General features: G+C 35.9%; 1 protein-coding gene and 1 long non-coding RNA gene across 6 annotated transcripts; one reads left to right on the forward strand and one right to left on the reverse strand.

Moving 5' to 3' along the window:
* Nucleotides 1-3,361: 3,361 nt before the first annotated feature.
* LOC144010766 (uncharacterized) lies at nucleotides 3,362-4,649 on the forward strand. 4 transcript variants are annotated; one of them, XR_013281337.1, is made up of 6 exons: nucleotides 3,362-3,504; nucleotides 3,734-3,764; nucleotides 3,840-4,063; nucleotides 4,201-4,267; nucleotides 4,334-4,381; nucleotides 4,459-4,649. XR_013281337.1 is itself a non-coding variant. In XM_077511227.1 (6 exons), the coding sequence occupies exons 1-6, from the start codon at nucleotides 3,402-3,404 to the stop codon at nucleotides 4,634-4,636; spliced, it is 468 nt and encodes a 155-aa protein (XP_077367353.1). In that variant the 5' UTR covers nucleotides 3,362-3,401; the 3' UTR covers nucleotides 4,637-4,649. The 4 variants fall into 4 exon arrangements, 2 of the variants coding, with proteins under 2 accessions (XP_077367353.1, XP_077367354.1); XR_013281336.1 differs by having other exon boundaries at nucleotides 4,201-4,261; XM_077511227.1 differs by having other exon boundaries at nucleotides 4,023-4,063.
* Nucleotides 4,088-13,993, reverse strand: LOC144010768 (uncharacterized). Of its 2 annotated transcripts, none has more exons than XR_013281339.1 (7): nucleotides 13,777-13,993; nucleotides 12,001-12,063; nucleotides 9,773-9,852; nucleotides 8,149-8,362; nucleotides 4,651-4,808; nucleotides 4,392-4,558; nucleotides 4,088-4,272 (listed from the first exon to the last, which is right to left on the reverse strand). It is a non-coding gene; the product is annotated as an uncharacterized LOC144010768 (long non-coding RNA). The 2 variants fall into 2 exon arrangements; XR_013281338.1 differs by having other exon boundaries at nucleotides 9,773-9,855.
* Nucleotides 13,994-14,249: the final 256 nt, after the last annotated feature.

The following is a 14,249-nucleotide window of genomic DNA, read 5'->3' on the forward strand; positions in this document are numbered from 1 at the left end:
AAAAACGACCATGTATAGTAAGGCTTTTTTTTTTTAACTAAAAAAAAAAACGACCATGTATAGTAAGGCTTTTTTTTTTTACTCAAAAAAAAAAAAACGACCATGTATAGTAAGGCTTTTCTTTTTTTTAACTCAGAAAAAAAACGACCATGTATAGTAAGGCTTTTTTTTTTTAAACTCAAAAAAAAAAAACGACCATGTATAGTAAGGCTTTTTTTTTTTAACTCAGAAAAAAAAACGACCATGTATAGTAAGGCTTTTGTTTTTAAACTCAAAAAAAAAAACAACGACCATGTATAGTAAGGCTTTTTTTTTTAACACCAAAAAAAAAAACGACCATGTATAGTAAGGCTTTTTTTTTTTTTTTAACTCAGAAAAAAAAACGACCATGTATAGTAAGGCTTTTTTTTTTAAACTCAAAAAAAAAAACGACCATGTATAGTAAGGCTTTTTTTTTTAACACCAAAAAAAAAAACGACCATGTATAGTAAGGCTTTTTTTTTTACTCAAAAAAAAAAACGACCATGTATTGTAAGGCTTTTTTTTTTTTTAACTCAGAAAAAAAAACGACCATGTATAGTAAGGCTTTTTTTTTTTTAACTCAGAAAAAAAAACGACCATGTATAGTAAGGCTTTTTTTTTTTTAACACCAAAAAAAAAACCGACCATGTATAGTAAGGCTTTTTTTTTTAACACCAAAAAAAAAAACGACCATGTATAGTAAGGCTTTTTTTTTTTTAACTCAGAAAAAAAAACGACCATGTATAGTAAGGCTTTTTTTTTTTTTTTAACTCAGAAAAAAAAACGACCATGTATAGTAAGGCTTTTTTTTTTAAACTCAAAAAAAAAAACGACCATGTATAGTAAGGCTTTTTTTTTTTTAACTCAGAAAAAAAAACGACCATGTATAGTAAGGCTTTTTTTTTTTTAACTCAGAAAAAAAAACGACCATGTATAGTAAGGCTTTTTTTTTTAAACTCAAAAAAAAAAACGACCATGTATAGTAAGGCTTTTTTTTTTAACACCAAAAAAAAAAAACGACCATGTATAGTAAGGCTTTTTTTTTAACTCCAAAAAAAAAACGACCATGTATAGTAAGGCTTTTTTTGTTAATACCAAAAAAAAACGACCATGTATAGTAAGGCTTTTTTTTTTAACACCAAAAAAAAAAACGACCATGTATAGTAAGGCTTTTTTTTTTTTAACTCAGAAAAAAAAACGACCATGTATAGTAAGGCTTTTTTTTTTTTTAACTCAGAAAAAAAAACGACCATGTATAGTAAGGCTTTTTTTTTTAAACTCAAAAAAAAAAACGACCATGTATAGTAAGGCTTTTTTTTTTTTAACTCAGAAAAAAAAACGACCATGTATAGTAAGGCTTTTTTTTTTTTAACTCAGAAAAAAAAACGACCATGTATAGTAAGGCTTTTTTTTTTAAACTCAAAAAAAAAAACGACCATGTATAGTAAGGCTTTTTTTTTTTTAACACCCAAAAAAAAAACGACCATGTATAGTAAGGCTTTTTTTTTTAACACCAAAAAAAACCGACCATGTATAGTAAGGCTTTTTTTTTTTTAACACCCAAAAAAAAAACGACCATGTATAGTAAGGCTTTTTTTTTTAACTAAAAAAAAAAAAAACGACCATGTATAGTAAGGCTTTTTTTTTAACTAAAAAAAAACAAAAAACAAAAACGACAAGACTGTTTTTTCCTTTGAAAGCAGACAAAATGACGTCTTAACTTTCTTTTTTCCCCCTTCAAGTGTTCTGTGTTCACCTCATGCACTTTTTCTGATCTCGGTTTTGTACAAATAAAAAAAATATTTCATCGACCAAATGTGGTGTGGTTTGTGTTGACCAACACTTTTCCCAACGTATGTTATTGCAATGACAACTCATCAGCAAGTTCTGGAGAAGCCTGACAACGATCATCACCTGCTTGACATGGATAACAGGCTGGATAGTGTGTCCCGAGGACCAGGGTTGAAAAACACTGTGTTCAAAAGTTGTGAGGGTAAAAAAAAAAAAAAAAAGTTCTCCACATAGAAATGAGTGGCTTGGGTGCAGTACCACATGTCCACAAGCAGATGACGCACTTCCTCTAAGTGTGACGTTTTAGGTTAGTTAGTATATCGAGGTTTTGGCTCGTTTGTCATTGTTCAATAATGTGATAAAACAATGAGCGTGTCGTTATAAGACGCGCATCATTCGAGCTGCCAAGGAAATATAGTTAAAACAAAACAAGATGAATCGTTGAGAATCCGTTTGGGTGGTCAATCAAAGTCGTGGTGAAAGTTTAGAGGAAAACGGCGAAGCAACTGAGGTACGATGTAATCCTGCCCTCCTGTGGATGACTGGGGCAACTACACTCAGGGTGGGAATAGGTTTGATTTGTTCGTGAGCTGTTAAGAGATAAAACACACGTGACTGCCAGGATGTGGATGTGGGATTTTAAAGTAATACCCATAAAAAAATAACAAAAGGAAGACTTATCTGGTGGTGTTAATGGCTGGTGGGGAGAGGTGAAGGTTGGGGGTGCACCTAAACGATTCAGCTCAAATTACACGAAGCATACTCATCACCTGCATTAATTTTCGCTCGGAGCACCAGGAATGGTGGCCTAAAGGAATAAGACAATGACTCCCATACTGGAGGTACCGCGTTCGATCCTTGCTCACGGCTGTACTTTTCAATAACTTGAGAATTAATTCCTTAAAAGTTGGAAGGTTCTGGAATCGAACCAGCGTCTACCGCAACCGAAACCTTTGTCGCAGACCACTGGGCCAGATTGCCGGTGCCAGAGTTTGAATCTTCTCGCATTTATTGCAGTCATATGCACTCACGTGGAAATCCTATAAATACATAAAATTCAACGCCGAAAACCTTCAACCATGATGGCCGAATGGTATAAAACTTTGCCTTTGGTTCAAGTGTTTCGAGTTCGATCCCCGCTTGCGCACCCTCGACTTAACAAACATAACGACGAAGTCGAAAGGTTGCAGAAAACGAGGATCGAACACGCGAACAAGTAAACCGAAGGCAATGTCGTATACCACTCGACCACGTCGGCTTTGAGAACAACCTGATTTTCGGTTCTATTCATAGCATCAATGGTTGTATTGTTTGCCCAACATTTGATACTCTATGGGATAAATACGACCTAGAGGACGACATGTGACAAGCAAGCTTGGCCTAATGGTTAACGACACGGTCTCCGGTTCCAATGAGCCAGGTTCGATCCCCCGGTCAAGCAACACTAGATTTTATCAGGATTTTCTGTCCAAAAGCAGTTGAAAGACTTTTTCTTCTTCTCTTGGTTAAATAAAGTTTTTTTTAAAAAAAGAAAAGAAAAAATCACGTGATGGCGTTACCGAAAACCTATTTAAGCTGTGACTAATTGAATGAGCAATCTTTCTTTTCTTCACCAGCCTGACATCACGTCGACATCCTCCGCCTGCTGTTCTCCACTCATCTCGACGAGATCACCAGAAGATTTGCCAAAAGGTTTGTTTAAAGTTTCGTCTTACACTCGAACTTGTAACTTTCAACATGTTCACCTTTTTCCAGCATGCAAACCTCTTGTTGGCATGCTAGCTAAAATGTTTGCTCGATCAATTCACGTCAACCGCGTGCTCGAATGAAACAAACGCATTATTTTACACGTTTGGCGATAAATGTTAGCGGTCAGTAAAGTACCTATTTGCTTTTTAACTGATTTTTTTTCCCTTTCCAGGGTCTGGAGAAAGAGCACCGTTTGACAGAAGGTAGGTTACCAGCGTGTGTACATTGAACAACTTCAATGAGAATTAACTCTTAACGTTATTTAAATTTGTACACAGGCTTGCATCTTGAAGCGAATGTCCGGACTCCCCTTTGAAATTAAGTTCCTTAATTCCGCTATCTTTTTTTTTTTTTTTTTTTTGGCCATGGCGTTGTGAACGTTTTTTTTTTGTTTTTTTTTTTCTGGCTAAATGTGTTTTCATGTTTCGAATCTATGTTAATTAATGTCACCGCGTCTTCAGCCATTGTCACGACGTCCAGCTCAGCCCTGTTTTCGTCACTGGTGAGACACAAACACTCAAACACGTTAAAATGTAATGTTTTAATTTTTCAGGCACACCGTGAAGACGAGGACATGTCAGGTGACTTGCACGGATCCATTCCTGACATGCTACTTTTTTTTTTTTTTCTTCTGTGCAGGTAAAAACAGCATGTTGACTTCAACCAGAGCTGCCCGAGGAACAAGAATTGTCATCGCTGGGTTTGAGTATGCTGCAAAACAAAATGGCTGACGTGAACGTTTGATAAACTTTTCTTTTTTCTCTTGTTGTAGTTCCCCCAACGTTGCACCGAACAGCGCTTTCTCGTGGGACCCTCAAAGGCACATTTACCAAAATAGACGAGTTGACTTTTGTGCTGACACGTTAACGTTGGGTTTCTTCTGCTTATGTCCACTAGGTGGTGCCAAAGCATCTCTGCTGGGCCGTGGAGAACCACGTCTTGTCTTGTCTTGAATTGGCCATCATGGAGAAACTGCTTGGCCACAAAGATCCTGCACCTGTCGGGGAGAAAAGACAAACATATCGTCATTGCTGCTGCTGATTTTTATTTTTTTGACACATTGTTAATAAAGTGAAGTAGAAGCTGGACTGGTTTGAGTACGCTCTGTCATGCATGTCACTTGAATGTTTTCTTGCTGGTCAACTTCCTGTGAATGCAGCCGAGTCATCACTGACAATCCCAGAAACAACCTCGCAGGTCCTCGTCTGCACTGGTGGGTTTCATCTTGTGTCAAATTTGCTGCATTTCTTAAAAAAAAAAAAAAAAAAAAACAGGAAAAAACAACTTAACACTACCCACCCCCCTTCTTTTTGTAGACTCCACTTGACCAGGCAGTGACTGTTGTCCACCACGTTTGTTGGTGCTGCATTGATCATCAGCTTGACGCAATTGACGGTAAGCTTTGAATTTTAACTCGGCGAGCTTCTCCATCTCTTCCAATTAGGGCTGAACAATAAATTTTAAAATTGCGATTTTGATTTTTGCAATTCTTGATTGAGTTTTTTACTCACAATGTAACCTTTCCAAACATGACAAACTGACATACCATCAAAATATTAATCTATTAGTCAAACAATGCAAGAACACGAGGTTGCGTAAGAGGTAATCCTTTTAGAATGGTTCAAGTTGAGGCAAAAACTACAGTACTACTTGGCGCCATGTTTAAATATGCTTATTCTGTGTAACCAAAAAATGTTTTTTACATTTTGTACTAATATACATGTTCCTTGAAAATGCATGTAAGTAAATATCTTCCCCATACTCCCGTATTTTTGCGTTACACTTAACTGCTTCAAACAGCTTTATCGTTAAATTCATATCTTGGTGTTAAATCGTTTGGCCTTTTTACTGTAATTAGTGTAAAAATCACGAATATTTCTGATTGGATTAATTGTGAAAAGGTAATTTTTATTTTGTTAGTGTCAGAAAAACAAATAGCTCCAAGAGGTATTTTTAAAATAATTCTACAGATATTAAATGGCATTTCTTGTTACAAATTTAAGACACTTAAAATAATGATCAATTAAATAATTTGAATTAAGGTTTAAGTTTATAAATTTACATTTATGAACATACAATTTCAATAACATGCTGATTAATTTACTTTGGACAAGTTTTAATTTAGACAAATTTTAATTTTGTTTTATTTTTTTGACTAAAATTAAAGTTTTTGTTGTATTTTAGTCATCCGATTTTTATTAGTTTTAATCCAATTGTAGTCAACTAAATTGACAGTCAATTTTTCTTCAACTTTTATACAGAAAATTATAACCCCTATTTGTAACTACAGCGTCTTTAATTATTTAAATGAAACTTGTTGAACTGAAAATAACTTAACCTAAATTTTAAAAAAAAGTGCAGAATTGCTTGAGATTAATTTTACAGTTGCACAATGGATGTAAACATGTTTTAAACATTAAAGTGCAGTGAACACTAAATGATTTAAGTGGTTCTTGTCGCCAACTTTCGTTTGTCATTGAAATTGTTACACAATTTTAGTCATCGTTGGTCTCGATAAAAAAAAAATGCTTCCATTTTTAGTTTTCGTTTAACTTTTCGTTGCCAAAATTCTCACTGCTTTGGACCTCGAACCGGACGTCAGCCGTTGGCGTGTTCTGCTCTGTCCAACTGTAAAGGCTAATGTATCCGCCATCTTATTTTCAGTCTAGACTGCGTATTAATTGTAGTAAAAAATGTTCCGTTCGTTAGCTTTCTGCATTAACGTGATTCTAACCAGACTTCTGTGAAGTCTACTGTACGCCCAAGCACTTATTTTGGCTCATTCCCGACACTGCATTTCACATTAGCATGCTTAGCGACTCCCGTTTTTGCCTTTGTGAAAGCGCTACTTTTTAGTCGGGTAGTTCATTTGTCACCACGAAACTTGTTACTGCGACTGCATGCGAACTTATTAAATCTTATTAAATAAATAAACTTATTAAATCTATCCGTTCTGCCGTGGAGCAAGTTAGCTCAGCAACGCGCGTTCTCAATCACAAACTGTTTTGTCAACTTGTCGAGCTGCCACGAAACAAAAGTAAAAGCACCTCCGGGTGAACTCTGCGACGGCTTTTTTTTTTTTTTTTTTTTTTTTAAATAAAAGATCCCTTTAAATAAAACCGCCGCTTTAACAATATCAAAACCGGACTGAGATTGCAATTTCAGGCTCAAAATATAACATGTTTACATCCATTGTGCAGCTGTAAGATTAATCTCAAGCAATTATGCTTAGTTTTTTGTTTTTTTGTGTTAAATTTAAGTGAAGTTATTTTCAGTTCAACATGTTTCATTTAAACAATAGACGCCGTATTAAATGTCTTGCGTGTTAAAGGGATAGTTTGGCTTTTTTGACATGAATCTCTTTCATCCTCACCTCCAGTGTGTGTGTGATCATCACCGACTTACCCCTGACAACGTTCTATGACGAGTTCTGGTCCGGTGTTGGACGAGATGAAAATAGTCCAGCAAGTTGGCTTGGGGTCACGGAAATAAAGCATTTTTCTTCTAAAAACAATTTGTGTTCAAGAGTGTGATACATTTGCATCATTGCACTACTTTTCTGTTTGTTGGTATCACTGCATACAGCTGATAGATGCGCACTAATCTGCAAGTTGTCTTTTCGACGGCGGAAGGCGCGACTATCTGTCTGGTGCGCCGTGCAGTGAAACGAACGAACAGAAAAGTAGTGCCTGGCGCTAACGGTGTCTGACTTTTTTTCAGAAAAGGAGTTTAATGATGCAAATGTATCACACTTTTAAACACATTGTTTTTATAAGAAAAACGCTTTATTTCTGTGACACCAGCCAGCTTGCTGGACTATTTTCCTCTCGACCAGAACTCGCGTCACAGGACGCTGTCAGTGGTGATCGCACACACTGGAGGTGAGGATGAAATTGAGATTCATGTCAAAAAAGCCAAACTATCCCTTTAACATTTTTTTTTTTTAATAATACATTTTATAACGTAATAATTTTTCATGTACAATTAACAGCTTAAAAGGCATTTTGGCACTTGCTGTCGACTGAAAATGACATCACACGTGTTGAGGGGCTCAGGTAACAACTGGTGAACATTAATTAAGCCATGATTGGTTGTTACCTGAGCCCTCAACACGTGTGATGTCATTTTCAGTCGACAGCAAGTGCCAAAATGTCCTTTAAGCTGTTAATTGTACATGCAAAATAATGAAGTTATCAAATTAAACATAACTCTTTACTGCTAAAAATTGGAAAATGTGTAAAGTATCCCTTTCAACTAGTCACAAATGGGTGTTATAATTTTCTGTATAAAAGTTGAAATGTATGTTAAAGGAAAATAGACTCAACGGTCAATTTAGTAGACTAAAATAAAATTACTAAATTACAACTAAAACGTTAATTTTAGTCAGACTAAAGTTTCTTGTTGAAATTAAGACTGGTCCAAAGTAAATTAATATCAGTGTTATTGAAAATTTTATATCCATAAATGTAAATTTCTAAACTTAAACATTTATTCAAATTATTTGACTGAAATTGATAATTAAGTCTCTTAAATTTGTAACGAATGTCATTTGATATCCATGCAAAATTATTTAATAAAACTAAATACCTGAAATGTTCTGCCGCAGGTGCCGAGGAACATGGCGGACTTCCTGGTGATGCAGCCGTGTGAGGGATGAGGCCCAAAATCCCCCAAGTTGTCAGATCCACTTCTGTGCCGGTTGGTGGCTTTCATCACATCTCAAATGTTTGCTGCACAACAAGTTGACTCACTGTCGTTTTGTCTTAGGTCTGCGTGATCCGCTCCAGCTGGCTCACTTCACCTGGTGACAAGAAGACAGCAATCAAGTCATCCAACTTTTTTTTTTTTCCCCTTAATTTTTCAGTTTGTTTTATTTTTAAGGTTTTTATTTTTTTTTGTGTTTTTTTTTAAAGTTTTTTTTTTAATGTATTTTTTTGTTTAATTTTTCTGCGTTTTCAACATGTATTCTTTTAAAAAAAAAATAAATAAAAGTTGACAAATTGCATCTTTTCTGAACTCTTCTTGTGATGTTACATTAAACCAAATACATTATAAATAAATACATTATAAAAGCTCTTCAAATGTACTTAGTCAAATGAAGGGGTGTGGCCATGTTGCTTGGGAGGCGGGGTTATGCAAATTACTGAAAAGGAAGCAATCTGATTGGTAGGTTCTGGAATAAGTGGCAGAATCCGATTGGTTGGCCCCAAAAGTGGGTGGGGTTTATGCAAATTAAGGCATCTGATCATTTGCATAAGTGGGTGTGGCTATGCAAATTAGGCAATATTCGCGAGTTATCGCCGAAAAGTGGGCGTGGTTATGCAAATTAATTTGCATACAGCCTGCTGATTGGTCGCTTCTGAGAGGGAGTGGTCAGTTATGCAAATTAATTATGATTTTCCCTGAAGTAGGTGGAGCTATGTCCAGCCATTTGCATGTTGAACTTTAATTGTCGCAAGAAAGCATTTTTCAAGCCTTGAATGGACTGCAAGTAGATTGTTCAGGTTGTTCTCGAAGATGTTTTGGCCTCCGGTGCGAGCAGGCTTCCTCGACGCGTGCTGAAAATGACGCCATCTGGCCATGAGAACGAGCCGAAGAAGTCTTCAAGCACCACCGAAACGATCCACTTGCAATTCATTCAAGAGAATGAGAATAAAAACCACCTGATCGCAACGACGCCGACAAAACCGGCGCGATTTGAAAACTCACAGTGCAGTTGGAAATGAAACACGGAGACACTCTTTTTTTCAGTTGAAAAAATATATTTGACTTTAGAAAAGCAGCTTGTTTGGACACAGAAATAACATTGGACTCAATTTACCAACACTGGTTGACAGGATGTACATGGAAGCAGTAGCGCACGACAGACACCATGTTGTGTGTGTGATGTCACAGGAGCACAAGCGACGTCGCCATTTCTCCGTGCGCCAAAACACAACAAACACACTAACAGACAACATCATTCAATGCTTCTGAACATGTGCCAAAGATTTTTTTTTCCATACTATTATTTTCACAATTGGGCAAAAATAACACCAATTGATTAATTTCAAAATACCTTCGTGTTATTTTGCCAAACATTTTCAATCAACAATCATTTCATAAAGCACATGTTCACAAGCATCAAATGATGTTCTGCTTTTAAAGCGCACTGAGAAACGGCTTAAGTGACATCACACAACATTAGCCTTCAAATAGCGCACACACTTGCCCTTGAGCAGCATGCTGTCAATGTAGCACATCCACACGTCCTCAAGTCTCCAGTCGGTGGGCTGCGTGTGCGTCCAAGACCTCCTCCATCATGTCAGGAAACCAAAAAAAAAAAAGAGTCAGTCATGCTCGTTCGCATCAAATCACTCACAACAGCTAAGTCCAATGCGAACTAGCTCAACCCAAAAAAAACTGACATTAATGATGCCAAATTGCCATTAAAATACCTCAGTTAAAAATCATTAGCAAACGTTAGCATGTGGAATCATCAGCAAAAGCACAACAATTTGTTTGCATTTTTTTTTCTAAAATTATTTCTACGCGCAAACATCGCTTAATACCATGTTGAAGTCAACAGACCACATGGAACAACATGCAGAGCTTCTACTTGTCCACTCACGACATTTGTTGACATGATCTGTCAATAGACGATGTCCACATAAGTCAAGAAATAAGACAAAGTGTACCTAATAGTTGGACACTTGATTAGGTACACTTGAGGGCGACCAATTGACACCTCAGGACTTGTTTACACGAGTCAAGACAACAACTAGGGTGTACCGAAGAACTTGGCCATTTTGGAAAGTCATCATTTACATGAGCGCAACCAAAAAAACAACTGGCTGAATCATCTCTCTATAGACCAGTGGTGTCCATTTATTAGTGGCCCGTGACGTTTGCTAAAAATGCCATTTGACTCAGTTCAAATAAAATTAGAGCTGTCAAACGATTACATTTTTTAATCAGATTAATCACTTACTTAAAAAAGCTTTTTTTCCCCCAGACATTTTTGCCCGCTGCACACGCTCATCCTACTTTTTCTAATCAATTAATTATTTGCATAATTTAAAATGGGGAAAAAATGACCTATGGCATATGTAAACATTTATTAAATTACTTGAATGCATGTAGTTATGTTTATTGCTCAAACTCCACAGCTACCTTTAATGTAACCGTCCACTATCGGCTAAAAAGGATCATCTGCGGTCAAAATTAATAGTGTGATTAATCTGTGGTAATACAATGATTAATGCGATAATTTTTTGTGATTAATTAATTAGTTAACGCTTTCACTTTGACAGCACTAAATAAAATAGAAACGAAAATGTTTAGAGATGGTCAAAGTAAGAAGGGAAGGTGTCGAAAAACACAGGTGCTATTAAAGCTTATATTATTGAACTAAAACTAACGAAAACACAAAAATTCAAAAAACAATTTCGTTAACGAATTAAAATAAAAATGAAGATGCTTTTTAAAAAAAGAAAACTAACTGAAACTACATTTTTTGTTTACAAAACTAACTAAAATAAAACTAACTATAATTATAGCAAAAATGTCTTTTGTTTTAGTCTTTGGTAATTAATTTAATGCATGAGCCTTTGGGGATGATTTTAAATGTGATTTTTAGTATTTATTTTGATATAAACCGGAATAATGATGCCACGCCCATGGTGTTTTTTTTTTTTTTAAATGTAGCGCACGAGTAATACACATTAAAAAAAAAAAAAAAACTAACTAAACTAAAACTCAGCATTTATTAAAGAACTAAAACTAATACAAAAACTAACAGAACCACCCTGAAAACTAATTAAAGCTAACTACATTTAAAAAAAGCAAAACTCAAAATAAAAACTAAAATGAAAAATTATATTTAATAACCCTACTGCCATATTACAAATAAATTGGTTTATATACTGTAGCATTTTTCTAAATACGCAAAAGCACAAATAAATAATTTGTAAAATTTTTAGGACTAAACACAATTTCTCTTCATAACATGATGTGGCCCTCAAATGAAAAAGTTTGGACACCCCTGCTATAGGCCAAAACCAATTCATCTACTACACAACAAGTACATCATTCAATGCTCCTGAACATGTGCTTTTATATAAGTTTTTTTTTTTTTGTACAAATAGTATTTATTTTAATAAGGAGGCAACATAATGTCAAACTAATATATTTTTTAATACATTTGGTAAAATACGTTTTTTTTTATTTTGTTTGTAAGTTGTTTATATTTCCTAAATAATAATTTTTCAATAATTTGGCCACACTAATGTAATTTAAAAAAAAAAAAGCACATGTTCAGAACCATTGAATGTTGTTCTGGTGTGTGTCTAAGTACATCAAGCGGAAGTCAAAGTGCACCGACAAATGGCTAAGTGGCATCAGACATGCCTCCTCAAGCACACAGCATGGCATCATTTGTGTCAAAAAAAGCACACTTACCTGTCAAAAAGTAGTTTTCCAATCGCATGGTTGTAGCGCAGACCCATCCGTGTCCCAAACGGTCTCCATCATGTCAAAAAACAGAAAAGGAAGCGGTGAGTCCAGCTCATTTGCATATCATAGGTGCTAATTTGCATAAAACACTTGTTCTTCAAAAAATTGAAAAACTCTTAAATATTCGCTTCACTACTTCATAAATGTCATATTATTGAAGTTTTGACGATAATCTGTCGGTTGATGATTTTTCATAGAATGTAAGGGATTCATGCAGTGAGCCAGCAGGTCAGTGCGTTCCAACCGAAGCCACGCCCCCACCCGCTCACTCCGCTCTGCTGACTCCACCTTTCTCACGCCCATCACCCGCACAAGACCAGCCTTCCCAGCTGCTGCCCCGCCCTCTGGAACTAATGCTGCATTCGCGCATGGCCGGAAGCACTGATCTATATGACTGGATAGCCGATAGGCCAAGACATTTGAGGTCGCGAGGCCGCCATATTGCTCCTCCCAAGAAACATTTCTCGGCATACGATCCTATACATTTACAGTATCCATATAGGAGAATATTTGAGACATTACTTAATAGAAAAAGCATGATTTATGGTGTTTTAAATTTATTCAACATAAACAAGACGACTTCAGACATACATGTATAAACCAAATGCTTAATGATTTTTAGTACACAAGGAACCTGGTACATTTTTTATTAAAGAATTATAACTTAATTAAACAAAAGATACCTCTACCAAAACTAAAATTGTGGTCTAAGGAACTGAGTGATAAAAGAAAAAGGTGGTCTTCAAAGCAGCACATACCGTCCACTTGTTAATTTTATTTTTATTTTTTTACTTGTTTACAAATAGTAACCACAAACCCCCCACTCCGCTTCCGGTCTTATACTAACTGCCAACGAGTTGTATCTTGTGGTGGGAGTAGCAAGATGGCCGGCCTGTGACTTCAACGGCGTGCACTGGCACATATGGGCTATCGGCTATCAAATCATATATACAGGTCAGTGGTCGGAAATCGGACTTTTCCGTCTACAAACTATTAAGTGTGTAAGGGAGCGCCCCCTTGAACTCGGAAAAAAACATAATACAGTACACTTCGCCGACGGACTACAATGTGACGTCACTCTACAATGGCGACCCCTTTGGAAACGCAGAACGTGAATGGTTAAACAAAATTTACTCGAGTATTAAACTAGATAGCTTTCTTCATTCATAAATATTCGACATAACTCCACGTAACACGACGTAAGTGACAGTATGCTTATGAAATAAGATAAACAAAAATGAAGCAAAATTGCGAGAAGTCAAGTTTGCTGGAGGTCTAAATTAGTTTTGAGGACCGAAATTTAAAAAATAAATAAAAAATTATCACACTATCCACAATTTTGGTTGTTTGTTTTTTTCCTCGAACAGTTTCAGGTCGGAACTGGGAAAAGCAACTCAGATAAATTCCGACCATCCTCGACTCATGAGAACGATTTCAAATGCTCAAATTTGATTTTTTTTTTAAATCCAGCTGTCTGTTATTTGTTTTGTATTTATTAGTATTATCTCACATTTTCTCATTTTTGACAAGTAAACTAAAGTCATTTTGCACTGAACACTGAATAGTATCATATCTCGTTAGATTGCGTAAAGGCACCTAAATGTTTTGATCTAATCGAGTCAACTGACGACGCGCTAAATTGAGGCGATGTTTCTTTTTAAACAAGAATATACTTTTAGAGGACCATGCAGTGAAGACGTGGGAAAGTTGAGCATGAGTTACCTTTTCACAACACGTCGCCACTCGCCACTTTTCTTCAGCTGACGTGCAGGTTGACGAGCAGCAGCCGACGTGGAGACAATATTCCTTTGTTGTATTCCATTGTGGACGCCTTTGTGCATGTAAACAATAAATAAATAAAAACATACTAACGAAACTTCGACCATGTGCTAAAACAAACAAAACACAGAGCCAAACAATTCCTCTTCCGGTCGCTGTTTAACTTCCGGGTCGCAGCTAAATCGAGCCCTTTACTCAGTCGCACAAACCAACGGGTTTTTTTTTGTTTTGTTTTTTTCTTAAACAAAATCCCAATTCCATTGTAGCCATAAAACGCATTAAATCACTGAGTTTTTCAGTTAGGTGAATTTTAGTGCTGACATTTTAATGTAAGAGCTAAAGTACAGACCTACAGGGGGCCTTCATTTTTTTCCCCCTTTTTACACATCTTACTATTGGTCATTTTAAAAAAATAA

This window comes from Festucalex cinctus, chromosome 21 (assembly GCF_051991245.1).
Source record: "Festucalex cinctus isolate MCC-2025b chromosome 21, RoL_Fcin_1.0, whole genome shotgun sequence".
NCBI lineage: Eukaryota > Metazoa > Chordata > Actinopteri > Syngnathiformes > Syngnathidae > Festucalex > Festucalex cinctus.

Bases quoted from the DNA above. Each gene is read 5' to 3' on its own strand.
- LOC144010766 (XM_077511227.1), top strand. From the start codon at position 3,402: ATGAGCAATCTTTCTTTTCTTCACCAGCCTGACATCACGTCGACATCC. The intron at 3,505-3,733 runs GTTTGTTTAAAG...TTCCCTTTCCAG, and splicing joins ACCAGAAGATTTGCCAAAAG to GGTCTGGAGAAAGAGCACCG. The intron at 4,064-4,200 runs GTGAGACACAAA...TCTTCTGTGCAG, and splicing joins CAGCCCTGTTTTCGTCACTG to GTAAAAACAGCATGTTGACT.